This window comes from Falco naumanni, chromosome 8 (assembly GCF_017639655.2).
Source record: "Falco naumanni isolate bFalNau1 chromosome 8, bFalNau1.pat, whole genome shotgun sequence".
In the NCBI taxonomy this organism is placed as follows: domain Eukaryota; kingdom Metazoa; phylum Chordata; class Aves; order Falconiformes; family Falconidae; genus Falco; species Falco naumanni.
In genome coordinates this window covers 3,310,125-3,327,446 of record NC_054061.1, presented here as the reverse complement: position 1 = coordinate 3,327,446, position 17,322 = coordinate 3,310,125, and the positions used below count along the sequence as shown (strand labels likewise).

Genomic DNA, 17,322 nt, shown 5'->3' with positions numbered 1-17,322 from the left:
CTGCCCAGCTCCTGCCCGCCGGCTCGTGGAGGGAAAGCTGCTGCCCGCGCGTGGCTGCCCCGGCTCCGTGGCACTGGCACAAGCATCCCTGGCACACGGCCCCACTGCCCGCCACCCCCCCGCACAGGGGTCCGTGCTGCCACAAACCTGCTGGGCTTCGGTGCCTCTGCACCCACCCACGCCCATCTGCTGAGCCTCTGGGCGCTTCGGGAGTGCTTTTGGGGCTCTTTCTATAAAAAATGGGCAACAAAAGGCTCTGGTACAGACACGTGCTTCGAGGTGCTGCTCCGCTCTGTCAGGCCGTTTGTTGCTTTATCGTATCTGCTCTATTAGTCACTAATGAATGTGTCTGGCGAGGTCCTCTGAGGATGCCAAACCCCGCAGATGCCAGAGCAGCTCTCAGCACTGCAAACTCCCTCCACCACCGACCGACCAACACCACCGCTGTGCAAACCAGGTTGCTCTCCCCCCGCACAGCCAGGGCTGCCCTTCGCAGCATCCCACCCCAAGTGTGGACCCTGCATTTGGCAAGCAGGCTCCCTTCTCACCTCCAACTACTTCTTTCATGTTCTAGCCCAGTCACCCCAGTACTTGTTTTTCCTGAGGATGAATCACATCATATGAGGAGTTAAATCATCACCCAAGAGTAGCAGATTTAGCACAGAAGGCAAACTCTATCAGAGGCCTCAGCCCCTGTTTTTCCTTGTGGTTAAATATCTGGAACATGAAATTCATAATCAAACCAAAACAAAAAGCTAACTTTTTACTTTGTCTTTTAATATGCTTCGCCTCTCCCATTTTGCAATATGGTCTTGTACCTGGAGGTCTCTGCTGGGCTTTGCTGGGGTTTTATCAGGTGGCACCAGGGGGGATCTGGCTGCCTGCCCTGATGATCATCCTCCCCGCTCTCCCCCTCATCCAGGCCACCCCAACCCGCTGCCTGCATCCACCAGCCTCCCCGCGAGCCTCTGCAAGGCCCCTGCATCACCGACGGGGATGACGATGCCCGCACGGCACTGCCCGCCAGACCTGCTCCCGCGGCGTGCTTACGATCACTGTGACACAAGCCAGTGGCAATGCCCACAGAGCACGTCCAGGTGTATTTTTAACTCCTGTCCCTGGGGCAGGTTTCCCAATAGGCTCCGCTTAGTGGCATGCTCCTCAGAGCTGGCCCATGCAGGAGGGACATTTTGGGAGTGCTCCAACTCCCCGTGGTCCCTCCTTCCCCATTCCCGCTGGGGCAGTGGGTACCACTAAGCCGGCTGTGCTGTGGCCAGGCTGTGGGTACTGGGGTCCTTTGCCAGGGCAGGTCTCTACCACACTGGATTTCTTCCCTGTATGTCAGACCCCAAGAAGCACTGTGGCCTGGCAGATGGAGCATCCCACGGGATTACACTGCACTGGTGGCATGCTCAGGGAAAGCACTGTTTGTACTGAAAACCCCAGTGAGGGAGAAAATTACCTCCTACTCAAAAAGAGAAGCTTTTGTTGGTGTTAGGAGAGGTGAGTAGGAAGCTCTCTCTGGGTTTCCTAATCCACACAGGCAACTTGATGCAAGGCAGGAGACCGGTTTGAATCAGGCAGGTCGTAATCCTGCTCCAGGGATGCCCCAGCTGGGACAAAGCCTTCAGCCTCTCTGCAGATCCGCTCCCCATCTCTAAAGCAGGGCTAAACCCTCCTCCCCATCACACAGCACAGCGGAGGGATGAAGGCAGGGCGTAAGCACCATAGAGGTTACAGAGGACGGCTGCACGCGGTGTGTTCAATAAACCGTCCCCTGTACGAGCAGCCAGCGAGTTGGGGGCTGCAGGGGGCCGAGCCCTCCACACTCACCATCCCATCGACGGCGTGATCTGTCCAACTCCACCGGGAGGGAGGGGGTAGAAACCGGGGATGTCTGACGTCTGGGAAGGACGGTGCACTCCTGGAAGAAGGGAGAAGATGAGCTGGACCCAGCACCGCGCTCCTCGGCTGACCCAGACCACTGCTGACAGCCTGGCTGCTCCATCTACAGGCACTTGTGGGCACCCGGGAATATATCTGAAATAGCTGTCTGCAAGTGGCAGGATATTATAATTACCCTTTTTATTGCTGTGGCTCTCTGTGGGGATGTAATGTGTTGTCTGTGTTGCTGCAGAATCAAAAAAATTAGTGTAATGGGCTGGGAAAGGGTGCTTGCTCCTGCACAAGCACCATCCCTGCCCTGTGCCACCCTGAGGCCAAGCAGCAGCTTGCTTTGGTAAGGATTTGGTGGACTCCAGACATCCCTCTGCCCTTCCCAGAGAGCCTGTTCAGGTGCACAGCTGATGGTCAAGGCCATTCCTACATCCCCTTCCTGTCAGTCATCCCCGTGACCTGCCGTGAGCAGCCAGTGGGGATGCTTTAGCAGGCATCACTTCTATCCTGATTTTAAACACTGCGAGTCCCTGTTCAAAGCAATCATTTTGCAGGTTCTCTGGGTGCCAAGGAATGGCGAGGTGGGTACGGTGCCAGCTGGGAATTCACCCTTTGCACGGGGAATCCCTGCATGATCTTCAAAGCCACTGGCAGGGGCAGCATGGCCAGAGGAGACAGCCGCAGCATCTATCCGTTTCTACTTGGACTTGAAAACAGCCCGCAGAGCCCGGGGCTGCGGGTGGGACGCAGACAACTGCGGCGCTGCTGGTAAAAGCAGCCTCCAGCTGACCCCTGGACTGGAAAGCTGGAGAGGAGCTGGGGCTGAGCTCTGCTGCAGTGCCATGTAATGCCGACTGCGATCAAGCCTTGGAATAAAAATCGTGTACAGAGGTTGTCCAGCAGCTGTCCTGAGCAATAAATAGATTGAGTAAATTGGTGATTAATTGCAAGCGGTTTGCAAACTCAGAAGTCTGGATTATTCTCCTAAGTGTACTAATGATAAATTATTAATTAGGAATGACACCAACAGGTTCCAAGCATCGTATTAGGAGTTAGCGAAAATAAATACCTAACTGAACTGAAAGGAATATAACTTAGTATGAGATTTACCTACAGCTGTGCTCAAGTGGGATGCAGCAGCCCACTGAAGGTCAAACAAAACCAGTATCCGCATTAGGCAGCTGCCAGGATTTCCTGAGACTCGCACCTCCGACAATACAAGTTGCGTAAGCCAGAGCACAAGTTATTCTCGCTGGCCCAGTGGCTGGGGCACCAGCCACTGACTCAGAAGATCCTGCTTGTACTTCCTTGTCTGTGTGTCCTTGGGCTACTGTGAAATACTTTAAAGGGATGCTGTGAGAATGAGTACGATGGTGACTCTCAAGTGCTTACACTAGGTGATAAAGGGAGATATTTCAGCGATGAAAATAGAGATGGGACACATCCAGAATGAACGGGGAAGGAAACCCTCACCCCAGCAGTGTAGCGATGGGGCATGTAAAGCTGATCACAGCTGCACCACGCAGGCAGGTCCCATCTGAGAATGATGGTCTGAACCTCTCCACAAATAGGACCTCGAGGGTCTCTGGGATGGACAGATTCCCCCTGCCTCTGACATGAAAGTACAGCACTGGGAGGTGCCTGCAGTGGGGGTGCAGGTGGGTGTGCAGCCAGAGGACAGCTTCCCAGAATCACTGACCCACCGCAGAGAGGAACGCTTAGGGAATACTCCAGTGCCAACTGTAGCCTCCACGAAGGGATATAACCAGCTCATTGCCTAGGCGAGCTGCTCCCGTAGTGCTTAAGGCTTTCCAGGCTACCAGGGAGTCCCTGGGGGCAGCTCAGAGCGAGGGGGGCTCGGAGGGGGCAGTGCTCTGCGAGGCATCTGAGAGAGCAGCGTGAAGGAAGGTGTGTCGGGTCGCCTTCCCTGGAGACGCAGCAATCTGCACGCTTCCTCTCGAGACTCGGAAGTCTGCCATTAGCTGAGCTTTTAATAGGTTTATTTTGTTAACTCTTCATATTTTTTCTGCTGAGTTTGTTATGCTCTGGTGCCTGACAAGCAGTGTGTTGGCTGGAAGAAAACCAGGATGTGCCTGGGTATCTTTTACACCAGATCTCAATCTTCCCCATCAGCATCCCTGACGAGTCCAGAATGCGGTGTCTGGGTTCGGACCAGGGGTAATTCAGCACATCCCCCAGCCAAGAGCATCCTCGATACCCCATCGTTTTATCAATGATGTTAACTCATCAAAGCCGATGTCTCTGGGACAGTTTGGATCACACCTGGGTGGAGGCCTTTGCCTAAATCACGACAGTTGGGTTTTGTGCCTCTGTTTTCTCACTGATTTCTGGGCTCTGATGGACCCTGAATCCCTTCCTAAATGGTTTCATGTGCTGGTTTTCACATGAAATCAAGACCAGGATTGTGCAAAAGTCCAGGTAATCTAAGAGATGTCGAAAGACTCTTGCACTAATGTAAGGCTGAGAAAAGTTTGACTTTACACTCAGCTTGCCAGTAACCCACAGAGAATGACGGGCTGGGGTGAATTCCTGTGCACATACCTATATTTTACAGTTCAGGGTTTAACCTCTACCTACTGTACTTTCCTCCATAGCTCACAAGCTAATTGACGTGTCCTGGATTCACACAGGAACCCAAAGAGCCAAACCACATGACAACCACATAACTTGGGGCTACGGACACACACACATGTAACAATCCAGTTAGCTATCAGGCAGCAATCCTATTTAGTCAAAATATTTCATGTTTCAAGCATTTATTTTCTCAAAATGACAACTTGACAACAGTTTGGGTATGAGTCAAAGGAAAGATTACTTTCCATTTTCTGGTTGACTCTTACGCATCATCTCGAGGCTCTGGTCTGGTCTCAAGCTACAGGACAGCTTGCACAGAGAACTGAGCACACTTGATCAGCAGAGTCGGCACTTTTGATATCAAACTCCTCTTGATTAGGACTACAAAGCACTGCCAATAAGCTAAATAAATTCCTACTGTTAAGCAATGCCCCAGCTGACCAAAGCTCTTGACTTTCCCCATTGATTTGGGACCAGCAAGGTGACAGCCTTGACCTCAGTGGTCTCCAGCACTGTCGCCCTCCCACCACGCAGATCCCCAGCGGTGCTGTTACCTTGTTTCTGGTTGATGTCGGCGGGCAAATGGGGCGAGTGGGAGCCGTGGCTGAAATGGTCGTTGCTGTAAGGGATGAGTGGGGTGAGCGGGTGGACTCCGTGGGACGGCTGCACGACGGGAACTTTGTTGGACTGCAAGACATAAAGAGAGAGAGGGCTCAGAAGTCGTCAGGCTCCATGAGCAAGGAGATGCCCTTTGCAGTCCCACTGTTGCAAGCGAGGCTGGGAATTGCTAAAAGTCCCCAGTGACTCTCAGGGGCAGGGCAGAAAAAGCCCTTGCCTGCTTAAATAAATGCTACAGCATCCTGCAAGAAAAATCCAAAACCCAAGCAGTGACAGCAGCTGAAGACAATTGCGTGGGTAGGTGGAAAACAGCTCAAATCAGCAAGAAGTTTTCAAAACTCAGAATGTTTTTTTGTTCGTTTCTGGTATCTTTTATTCCAGGATAAACGCTACAAGCATGCCACCCAATGCATTACTCTTGGTTTCTGCCCTGTGCTACCACAGGTTCTAAATCTGTATTTTCACATCGTGCATGTTCACTCTGAAAGCCATGCTCGGGCTCTCCTAACCAGGGCTCTCCAGCAGGGAGATGCCGTGGAAAACATGGCATGGTCACCAGCAAGCCCTCGGGCTGAAACCCCCCTCGGTCTGAGCTCCAGCACTGGGAGAAGGACCGGAGGGAGCAGAGGCAGCTCTGGGGATGCAACAAACTCAGGAAAACTGAGCAATGAAAAGTCTGTCTCCTCTGGCAGCTACTCCCGGTTACGCACAGCAAGGCCATCAGAGCCCAACGCCTTTGTAAAAGGCGCTTTTTTTGTGAACAGGACGGGGAGTACTTCTGCATGTTGGAGCAGAGAGAGGGGAACCTGTTCAAAAGAGCTGCGCAGCTGTAAGGAAAACACACACACACGCACACGCTGCCGTCTACCGCCAGCCTCCTCGCCTCGAGCGTCTCAGGCTGCTCCCTACATGCCCGGTTTCGCCCATGGTTGCCTTTAAACCCAAACTGACTTTGCCTTGGTGGTAGAATGTTAGGATTTGTCCCAGATAAATCCAGAAAGAGAAAGAGAACTGACAGCACCCCAAAATGGGGAGAAAATGAGAATGGATTGGGTAAGACAGCTCTCCAGGGGCTAGGAGCTGGGTACTGCTAGCCAGACCTCTTGTGTCCCACCAGGACATCTACAGATGATTAGCTGTGTGACTTCGACAAGTCATTTACAGTCTCTGGACTTGATTCACCGGCGCCTTTCACTTTGGTAATGATTTTGCTTAGGCACAGTGAGCACAAAACACCAGTCAGCTCTGGTGGAGGTGGCACAGCCGGAGCTGATGGCTCTGGAGGATCTGTCCTGGACCTCTCCCTGCCACTCCGAGCTGTTTCCACAGTGGTCCAAGAGCCCTGGGAAAGTCCTGTGTTTTGCATCCCTGCTCCAAGGAGGAAACCCATGAAGCAGAAAGGAAAACAGAGTGATGGAGACGCTGCTTTACATCTGTCTTTCCCACAAAGGCTTGCTCATGCAAATAAAAACCAAGAGGCATACAGGTTTGCATTTAAGAATGCATGAAAACCCTAATTCCTGGCACTTACCAGGTGTAGATTTACTATGTACAGCGGGATATTGGGAATATAACTGCCCCCCCGCCCCCCCGCCCCCCCTCTCCCCCAGCATAAACTGGTGTGGTACAGACATTCCTGTCCTGCAGCAGGGCTGTGGGCTATGTGGTTTTCCCATCGAGAGCAGCCCTGGGCGCTCTGAGCTTTTACTGTTCTTGTCCATGAAATGAGATGAATGGCTTTTCAGTGATATTTCTAAAATTAGCTATGGTTTAGCTTATTTAGGAGCCAGAAAGCCTAAATTAGGGCTATGCAGTTGTACGTGTACATTTGAACATGACACTGGAGCAGAACAAGCTTGATGCCGAGCTGTTTTGAAAACCTCAACTTGAACACTTCTGCTGTTCGAAGTAGGACAGATCTTTCCTTCCCATTTGCACCTATCCAAAGCACAGGGCCATCCACCACCCAACCTCGCTGCCTGATGACTGTTAACAGCTTTCAGAGCAATGACAGAAGACACAGACCACTACAAAGGCAGCTGAACAGTCCTGATGCTGATCCACAGGATACCTCATCAGTGAAAAGCACAGAGCACATGTGGTTACAGCAAAGGCACAGCCTGTGCTTCTCCCCAAACACGGGAACATGGTATCTTGGTGGTACCATAGGTTGCAGTTCAGTTACTCAGATTTTTCATCAGTTCAGATGGGAAGCAAGATGTTGCACCAGTAAGACTAGCTGGTGTTCCCCATGTCCCTTCTACATCTGCACTTGCCTCGCTCTAAAATTCTTCTCCTATGCTTTAAACTCATAAAAAGCTGGTGGGGAAGGATGCTTAGAAAGGAGGTAAGGTAAAAATTTCTGTAAGCAGCTACTCATCCCCCTCCCGCTTCCTCCATTAGGAAGTTCCATACAGGAACCCATCTCCCAAACTGAACCAACCAAGGGAAGGAGGAAACGTTGCACAACGATCTGGAGAAACAGAGAAGACTCTTTCCGTGTTGACAGCCGGTTTAAACATGGCAGCTGCTAATGGTCACAGTCCGTGGCCATGTCTGCAGCTCCTGGTCTCCATCAGACGCACTGCGGCTGCCGCACGCGTCTTCGCTGTGAAATCATACCTCGTTTATAGAAATCTATATGCCAGAGAAATGGTATCAATTCCTCTTTTTTACAAGGTCTATATTTAGTGCCTGCAAATCAGCTGCAGCACATGAACCTCGAAGAGGCTTTTCAAAGCCAGAACTTATAAGACAACGAAGTCTTATACCGTAAAATTAAGCTGGTGTAAGTTTTCTGCCGAGCAAACTGATTTAACACACGGGCAGTTGGCTTGGCGTCCTCTCAGCAGATCCCCTCGGAGGATGCGGGGTGGTGCTGGCCAGGACACTACGGGGATGTGCTGTGGTTTGGTGAAGCATCCTGCTGCATCTCCTCCTCAAAGCCGTGTTTCAATACAGCTCAGAGCAGTGGTGACGGAGCTGCTCGCTACCCACCCATCCAAAATGACACAGCCGGTGCCCAGCATCATGACCCCAACCCCAAGTCACCTCCGATCCTTTGGCAGCTGTAGTAGGACAGGAAAGGGCTCTGAGGACAGCTTTGTGTCGGGGAATGAGCTGTGCAGCCACGACCTTGCTACAGAAATGAAGAGGTGCATTTACAGCAACACCAGAATGGTATTTCCAGAGGGGACGGAGAAGCAGAATGGGTTTTGCAAGCCTGGAGGGCCTTTTTCCCTCTCAAATTTGGTAAACTGCAACTCTCCTGAGTGGCCACCTCCCCAGTGAGTGATGCTCACTGGGTCCCCGTGTGCCTCGTGCCAGCAGCCGGTGCCACTTGGCACTGGGGCAGGCACTGACGCTGCAGCGCATCGCCCTACCAGAACTATTGGCCCCCATCAACCTCGCTGGAAATAATTAAAGAATCCCCAGCTGTGAGGGAAAAAAGCCTCCCACTTCGAAGCCGAGAAGTGACTTTCATAACCAGAGGTAATTGGACGAGCAAAGAGAAAACAGTCACATTACTTATTAAGAGAGACTAAACGTTGGCAAGGCAAAATTAGGAGAGCTCGCCGCTCACGTGCGGGTGCCTGGCTGCGCTGGCAGCTCGAGGCTAGCTTGAAAACTCTGGTCACTGAGCACACACAAACCCAGCAGGTCTTTCGCTTGAGGATCACCCTCTCGACCAGACCTGCAATGTCGTGTGGCTCCGAGGGGCCTGACCAGGCGCAGCACCCCTCGCCTCTGCTCCCAGCCCACAGCCCACATGCCCCGCCAGGGCTGCAGCCCTGCATTATAGCTGCCAGGGTGGTGCTGCTTGATCAGAACTATAAAGGAGGTTTTTTTAAACAAAACGTGGGTTTTTCATTAGAAAATGGTGAGAGATTGTAATCAAACATTTTCTGGAAAGCACCTTGTGTTAGGAAGTATTTTGACTCATATTTTTAAGACTGAGCTATTGAGTTGTGACACGCTAAAAATGAGTAGTTTTACTTTGCTGGCTTGACAGGATTTTTCTTTTAAACTTTAAAGCTAATCTTAGCAAAATGTAGCACAGAAGGTCAAAAAGGCAAAATCTGAGTGAAATGATTAAACCAAAAAACGTCCATGGCTGGCAAAACTCTTAGGGTTTTTAGCTCTGTCAAAATATTAGAAAAACTTGTAAATATTTTTTTTTTCTGCTTGGATCAGTTTAGGAAAATAAACCAACAAAAACCCAGAAGTCAATGTTTTGTAACCTGTGAAAACTATTCCTTGCTACAACTGAAAGCAGCTATTAAAAGCTGCAGTCATCACACCAAGCTGCCTGGGTGGCTGCTGGGGATCCCAGCATCCCACCAGCACTGGGCTACATACAGACAGGAATTTAATTAATTTTCTGGTAGAAGAAAATTCATAACTAAAATAAAGCAGCTTAATTCTACTGCCCCTTCTGACACATGGTGCCTAATTTAGTGAAAAATGTTTTGTTATGATTTGATGATGGCTGCAGCAAGCACGCAGGATTGGTCCTCGCACGGGGCGGTCGGGGCTGCGTGCCTGACCTGCACCACGGCGAGCTGTTTAATGCATTAAAGGAGATGAGTAAACCTGTCTGCCACGGTCCAGGTTACACAAACAGAATATAGGAGCTCATCTTACAAGGCTGATCCTGATCTGCCCTGTCGCACACGGGCAAAAAGCACGCTCCTGGGAACACCCCCTCTCGGTTTTGAGGGCTATATTTCAAGTGTTTTGATGTTTTCCCCAGATTCTGAACACAAAACCCCTAAGTGAAAAGCTGGCTTTTTCATAGCTTGTTTTTATGGCAGTTGCATAGATGACGCTGTTTTGTAGGAAAGAAACTTATATTTTACAGATTTCCCATATGTTTGAAATAATAGAATGAATTTAAGAATTTGCTCTCACTTTATAAAAGTCAGCCCTAAGCCCCCAGGAGCTGTGCTGCGTCACCAGCCAATTCCGACCGTCCCGCATCGCCTCCCTGCAATACCAGGCAATCCTTCACAGCATCACCCCGCTCCCACTCCATGTGGGGAAAACTCCACTCAAGTTTCTTCCACAGGACTTCTGGACATCTTAATCCTGCTACACCACTGCTGTATGGTTCTTTTACAAGCTGTCTTAACGGCTACTCCAAAATGAAAGACACTGCGCTTGCAGATGAGCCAGCTGGGGCTTCACCATGGGAAAGTGGCTTCAGTGTTCAGGCTCCAGCTGACAGCAACTTCTGCAGGGTCAGCATCGGGGGGGTGGGGGGGGCTCGCAGCTCCAGGGACCCCAAACACAAAGGGGACCCCACAGGCATGGGGACTTCACACACATGGGACCTGAAACACATGGGAGGCTGCAGGCATTGGGGGTCCCGTAAACACAGGGGGTCCTGCGCACATACGGGGTGCCCTCCACAGAGGGGATCCTGTGCACATGGGGGACCCCACGCACACAGGGAATGCCATGCACAAAGGGGACCCCATGGGGACCCTGCAGGCCAGGGAACACAGAGTCACAGAATCACTGAGGTTGGAGAAAAACCTTAAAGATCATCAACCCAGCACTGCCAAGCCCACCACTAACCCACGGCCCTACGCGCTGCATCTACAGGTTTTCTGAACTCTTCCAGGGATGGCGATTCCATCACCTCCCCGGGCAGCCTGGTCCAGTGCTTGACCACCCCTCCAGTGAAGCAGTCAGGACTGTGCACAGCGGGGGCCCAGCACCCCTGGGGACATGATGACTCCAAGGGGTGCCGTGCTCCCCAGGCAGGATAACAGGGTGCTGCCTGCCTTGCACGAACCTCAGCTTCCAGCCCCCAAACACACTTTGCTGGTGCAAAAGCACCAGCCAACACCTCAGACAGCCAACCCCCCTGGTCAGCCCAAAAGCAAAAAAGCAGGGAGAAGCCTGCTGGAAAGCCCCGCTCCGTGGGAGCTGCCGTCCGTCCTGGCGGCCCCTCCATGGATGCAGGGGGTTGCAGGGAGAGGAAAGCCCTGCCACCCCGCTGTGGTGCTTGCAGCTAGGTGCCCCCATCGCCCAAGGCTGTGCTGGTGCTGGCAGCAGCCTCCTGGGCGAGGGGTGCCTGGAAGCACCCCGGGGGTGCAGGATCCATTCCCTGTGGCACAGGGGCACGAAGCGCCCGGGCACACCAGCCGGCGGCCGGGGAGAGTGCTGTGGTTTCCAGCCTCACCGGGGAGCCGAGCCGCGGTGAGGCGAGATTAGTCACGTCACTTTCAAATTTTCCCACATCGCCGGGGAAACGAGAAAGCCATGGGCCAGCCCAGTGGCGGCTGGTGTGGCGCGAGGGGCCCGGCCGAGGGACCGGGGCTTGGGCTGCAGGTTGTGCCGTGCAAGTCCGCATGCAAGACTCGTCCCTGCCAGGGCAGAGGGGTTCCGGCAGCCCCAGAGCCCCGTGCTGCGGGCTGTGCCGTGTGTCCTGTTCCCGGGAGCAGCCCTGGGGCTGGTCCCGGCTCAGAGCAGGCGGATGGATGGGGTGAGCTCTGAGCGTGTCTCCCTGCTCCTCTGCCCTGCTCGGGTGCCGCCGGGCTGAGAGCCCCGGGCGCAGCACACGCGCTGCAGCCTGCAGTCCAGCCCCGAGCTGCCCCGAACGTGTTTGCTTTGACGTCACTTCTCAGAGAGGACAAGATGAGTCGATGTGCCGGCTATGAAAAACAAAACCTACGAAGTTTTGCTGTGGCTGATGCAATGAGGAATTAATTCCTTTTCACTGCAAAATTAGTCATCATGCCACAGAAAGAAAGGTATAAGGTCAGGCTGCACCGAGCATGCATCGCTGCTGGGGAAGGTACCTGTGACCGAGGGACTGTGCCTTTTGCTCTTTATCCAACAATCAATCCAAATTACCAATTATTAGGGATATACGATAACGGACATTATTATGCACATCCCACAGCATCAGATCTGCTCCTGGGAGGGCTCGCAGGGCAACGCTGCCATTTGGGGTGCTTGGGGACGCAGAGTCTGTGCACAAACCAAGCCCATCTCTGCCGAGTTTCAGGTACCTCCAAGTTCTGATAAAATCTCCAGCTTGGGGCCCCAGACTGTGTCAGCAGACACCTTCACTCCTCATTTCCCTGTGGTGTTGCACCAGGAGGTGCTGTGATAAAACATCACCCCAAATACCCACGGCAGACTGTTTTCGGTGCTGACTGCAAGCACCGGGGCAGCCCGCGGGTGAAGGCAGCGTCGACTCATTTCTTGTCTCGGCACACTTTTTTCTGTTTTCTCACTTTTGCTGCAGTCACATCACACAAGTCCGCTGCCACAGCAGAAAGGAAACAGGGAAAGTTAAAGCCACCCACGCTCAGGTGCTGCCCTCGCCCAGACGTGCACCCCTCCAGCAAAGCCAAATCTTAGCAGCAGCAGCAGCACCGAGGGCTGGGTCTGGCCCTTACCCTCAGCACCACCAAGGGTGCCTCCAGGGACCAGAAGACCATGTCTCCCACGACCAGAAGAGCTGCCCCATGTACACCATCCCTGGCTGGCCCAGAAGCGTTTGCAAGCAGCAAAGGGGAAAGTAATAATTTGCACCTATTAATTCTTGCACCAATTCTGCGTATGAATTGCAGCAAGGAGCCGAGTGGTTTAAGATACACATCACACATACAGGCAAATACTGTCCGTGGTCAGGTTTGTATCCCTACACTCTACATTTTGTGGTTGATGGAGTGTTTATTCCCTTTTCCCTTTCCCTCTGATTTCTTTCAGCCTCTTTAAAATCCAGCTCTGCTTTGAAAATGCTAACGGGGCACCTGAGTAACCCTGCTCCTTTTCGCACATTCAAGGGGATGTACTTGCCTTAGCTGAGCAGCAAAATCCTGCTCCTGTGATGCTGACTCTCCCCTTCGACTCAGACGTGCATCACAGCTGTGTTAGGGGACTGGGTGTCAGGGCACAAGTTCCCTGGCATTTAACACCTTCCATGCCCCAGCCCTCAGAGAGGTGCCCAAGCTCCAGACACGATGGGGACAAATACAGGGAAAGAACTTCAAAACCTTTTACAAGTTCTCAGTGACCTTCTGTGCTGGTGCTGCTTTCTGGTTTTAAGCAATGATGGTTATTATTTTTTTAAGTTAAACTCTGCAGGGGAAATAGCTGAGCTTTTCACCGTTTACAGGCACAGGAAGAGCCATTTCACTTCTCAAGTATTTATCTTCTAAGAGAAAGATGTAGGTGGTTCTTTGTTTAAAAAGAAAGAAAGAAAAAAAGACATGGAAAAATAAAGATCAAAAGTCCCTCCCAGATGCTGCTCTCTTACAGTGACAGGGGGCAAGTGTGGAGGCAGTCACACCCCACACCAGAGAGGAGAAACCCCCTGAAAAATAAACCTTTGGCATCACCACCCGATGTTTACAGTCACATTCAGCAAAAGAGCCACCTCAGTCCAGAAGCCTCCTCAACTTTGCAGAAAGTCCCCTTGCACAACGCTCGCCTTGCTTGGGAACCGCTGCTGCTGTGACGCTGAAAGCAGCTTCACGGTGCTGCGTCTGCCGAGGAGGGGACAGCAACACCCCCCGGCCCCAAGGTGCCAGCTGCCACAAGGGGCAATGGGGACATTTGGCTTCATGGAAACAAATGCTGGGGCAATATAACCCAGGGGCCGCAGCACAACACCAAACCTCTGCTATTTTCTCCCAAATGCCAGGGCAATATAATGGTGAGGCTGCATCACGCACACACACACAGAGCTCGTTCCCCTATTCTGCAACATCCAGCTCTAGTTACTGCCTCTCGTGCTCTGGGCTATGAAGGAAAAACCCCTCGGTCCTCTCTGTGCTACGTGGTTCTGCGAATTTGAATCAAAAGCTGCAAACCCTGGAGTTACCAGTAACGCTTGAGGCTTAAATCAGAAGGCGCTTACTTGACCCGTGGAGGCTGATAGTATCTGACCTCCTTTATTTCGCTCCACTTCTCAAAGACAAGCGGTTGGTCTGATACCCAGAATTAATCAGGAAAATGTCCAAGAGGGCAAGGGAAGAAAGCGAAATAAAAGTATGACAAAGTTTGCCCTTCGGTAGGGCTTGAGACACTTGTTTCTGACAGGACCAGAGGCATCAGCCCCCGCGTGCCTGGCTCACCGGCAGCACCGGGACCGGCCGAACCTCGGGGTGTGAGGGCTCGGTGAAACGCAGAGGGTTCGTCCTGTGAGAGCCATGTCCCGGTCTTGGGGGATTTTCACCGGTTTTGAGAAATCATTTGCAAGCCCCAGCCCCAGCTGGGTCTGGGATCTTAACTGAGGTGGCTTTGGCATCTGGTTGTCACATCCCTCCCCGCCGAGGACGCGCTGCCGCAGCAGATGGAAACCCCTCTGAGATTTCTGGGTGCATCTGTCAGCAAATCAGCCCAACAGGAACCCTCCAGGTGTCGGTGCTGTGCTGTTTTCTCAAGGCAAATGTTTGCTTACACAGCTCCATGGCATCAGGAAAGGGCTCCTGGCCATTTGCCTGGGTTTTTTCTTTCCATTTAAAACAAAAACAAAACCAGCCCATGTACTTGAAAGAGCGCAGAGGAGTTAACAAAGCACAAAACCCCCAAAAAACGCTGATGTGATTTAAGGCGTTTCGATTCAGCAAACATCAGAGGGGATGAAACCTGCCCCTTCACACCACAGCGGTGCCAGGGTGCATGGCCACTGTGGGTGACACTGTCCTGGTGCTGTCATCACTGTCACCCCAGAACCTGGGCAGGAGACCCACAACAGGACTTTTGTCCCTGTCTCTAGGCTTGGGATGGGACAGCTGCCAGCATCCCCCGGCAGGCACTATACTTCCTGTCTTATTTTATTTTATTCTACTTTATTTTATTTTTATTCTACTTTTTTTTTTTTTTCTTCAATCAGCTAGTCTCAAAGCTCAGCTTCGGGGGTGGTGGGGGTGGTGGTGTCTCACTGTGCCAGAACATCACTGGTTGAAAAAAAAAGACAACAAACCAAAAGTGTCTCATGCTGTTTGAAAGTAAATCCCCAACTGGGTGACTGTGCTTTGAAAAAATAATAGTAATAACAGTAATAATAATAAAAATAATACCTGTAATGCTGCTGACTTGCTCAGAGAAAGCTTTCTCCCATAGCATAGGATGGCCAAGGCCACGTGCTCGCACAACATCAGATGACACCAAGAGATCTTTTAAGGTGTTGGAGGCGGCCGTGCCCAAGCACATGCCACTGGCTAATTAACAGATAAGACGGAACAACCAGAGATGATAATTTGTATTAGTTACTGTCGTTCTTGGGTACACATTTCCTTGCTATGGTGAAATCCTTTGATATTTATACGGATGTCAAGCACATTTCCAACACGGATGGCCACGAAGGAATGGACTGTGGCTGCTCTGAGTCTTTGCCGGGGTCTCCCCGAGACCTTTCGAGCAGGAGGGCACAGGGACAGCCGGCTGTGGCACGGGGTGTCCCTCCCACCCTAACATTCATTCTGCCAGCCAGCTGCGGAGCCCAAGGGATGAGGGCTGCGACGAGAGGCATCCCTCCCCACAGGGATCCCCCAAATCTATCGGGAACCCCCGGGCAGGAGCGGTGAGAGCTGCCCACTGCCTGGAGCTGCCTCTGCATTATTCTAATCTGTGCTCACATTTATTTCCCAGCTTCCATGATAAACGGCTCTTCGGAGGACGCGGAGGGAAGATAATCCCCTCTGGAGCTGAAGGGATGCTTTATTGACACCCTGCAGCTGTAAGGCGATAGCAGCTTTCCTTGTTGCTCACTTTCAAGGGTGACATGTTTACAAAGAATGCTACAGCCGCTAATCCTGGATGATACCCTGTGTCTGCCTGGGAGAAATCCTAATTTTCTTGATAGGAGGAATTAGTTCCTTTAATGCTTAATACCCCTTTTTTCCTCTGAAAGCAAGCAAGCGTTATTGTGCAGAGCGGAATAAACATTTTAATTAAAATGTGGAATTTATCTTCCAGTCGAATTCGTACGAGCCCCCGACGATACATCAAACTCCGCTTTCCCATTTTGCATCTTTCTCTGATCTCTTAATGCGAATGGCTGAATTAAAACCTGGGCTTGGTGGATTTGCATATAATTAGAGAGCAAGGGAAATTAATAGGGAATTGAATGGCTTTCTCCTCTGCCCATCTGATGTTTTTACCAGATTAAAATGAGTTGAATTTTTTTAATGACTATAAAAATGTATTAAATATTATTTAACCTTTTTTTTTGTTGGGGGAGGGAAGCAGACAGACTAAAGAAACAAACATACATATGATAATGAACGCCTCCTATCCTGGGAAGCAAATATCATTGTAATTAGGATTAGAAAGGAATACTAATTAATCTTGTCCTGCCACTTGACTTTTAGAAGTTCCTTAAATGTTACCTCCAATGAGATGTAAAACAAGGCGCAGTTTAAAGGCTTGCCAGCTAATCCCTGTGGCCGTCGGTGGCACGGGCAAAGGTTCCCCGAGCCTCCCGGCCGAGATTTAGGACTGAGTGGTCTGACCCCGGCACATGAGCTGGATTCAGTGAAGAGAAACAGGCGGCTCTGCTCCTGTATTTCCTAATTCCCCACGACGAGCTAGGTAACGAGACAGCAAGCCAAGAGAGATGGGAAGCACCACAGCAATCCCTGACTCCGTACAGGCATTTTTTCAGATTTTTGACCACGGGTTTTTTTTTCCCAGTATTGTCTGAAGAGTCTATTTAGCAATACTTATTGGGCTCATTTTCAGAACAGGACCCAAGGTAAGGGATGGGAATAAATGAGGTAACCTTAGCACTGTGCCATCCCCACCCCATGCCTCGATTTCATCTTCTCTGCTCTGGTGATGCTGAAGATTACCTACCGTGCTGGTATGAAGTCATACATATTTTAACTCGGCTCTTGTCATGTGTCATCAAATCCTGTTTTTCAGGTATTGAGATTCATAGATTTAATTGCGTAAGATTTTACTATGGGAGGGGATGGTCATGAGATTATTCTCCTCTTTGGGTTTCAATATGGAAAGCAGTTTTGAGAGCGCTGGTTTCCAAACTTCAGATCCTGGCTGAAAGTTTCGTTTTCTAAATCCAGGTAAATACAGTGGAAGGAGGTGCCATAATGGGGGGTTGTAACCTGGACTGGTAACGAAACACAGCAACCTTCATGCTTTATGCTAAGTAATAACTAATCAATGAATCATGCTACGGCTAGGTTGGCTTCTCAGCATATTTTTTCCAAGAGCTCCAGTAGGTTG

General features: G+C 51.2%; 1 protein-coding gene across 6 annotated transcripts in view; it reads right to left on the bottom strand.

Moving 5' to 3' along the window:
* Positions 1-17,322, bottom strand: part of TCF7 (transcription factor 7) — a 73,642-nt gene that overhangs the window by 17,446 nt on the left and 38,874 nt on the right. For all 6 annotated transcript variants that reach the window (XM_040602678.1, XM_040602683.1, XM_040602682.1 and 3 more), the window contains exons 4-5: positions 5,046-5,178; positions 1,834-1,924 (exon numbers count right to left, since the gene is read on the bottom strand). In XM_040602678.1, coding sequence (XP_040458612.1) covers positions 1,834-1,924; positions 5,046-5,178 — 224 coding nt within the window. The remainder of the gene's footprint in view (positions 1-1,833; positions 1,925-5,045; positions 5,179-17,322) is intronic.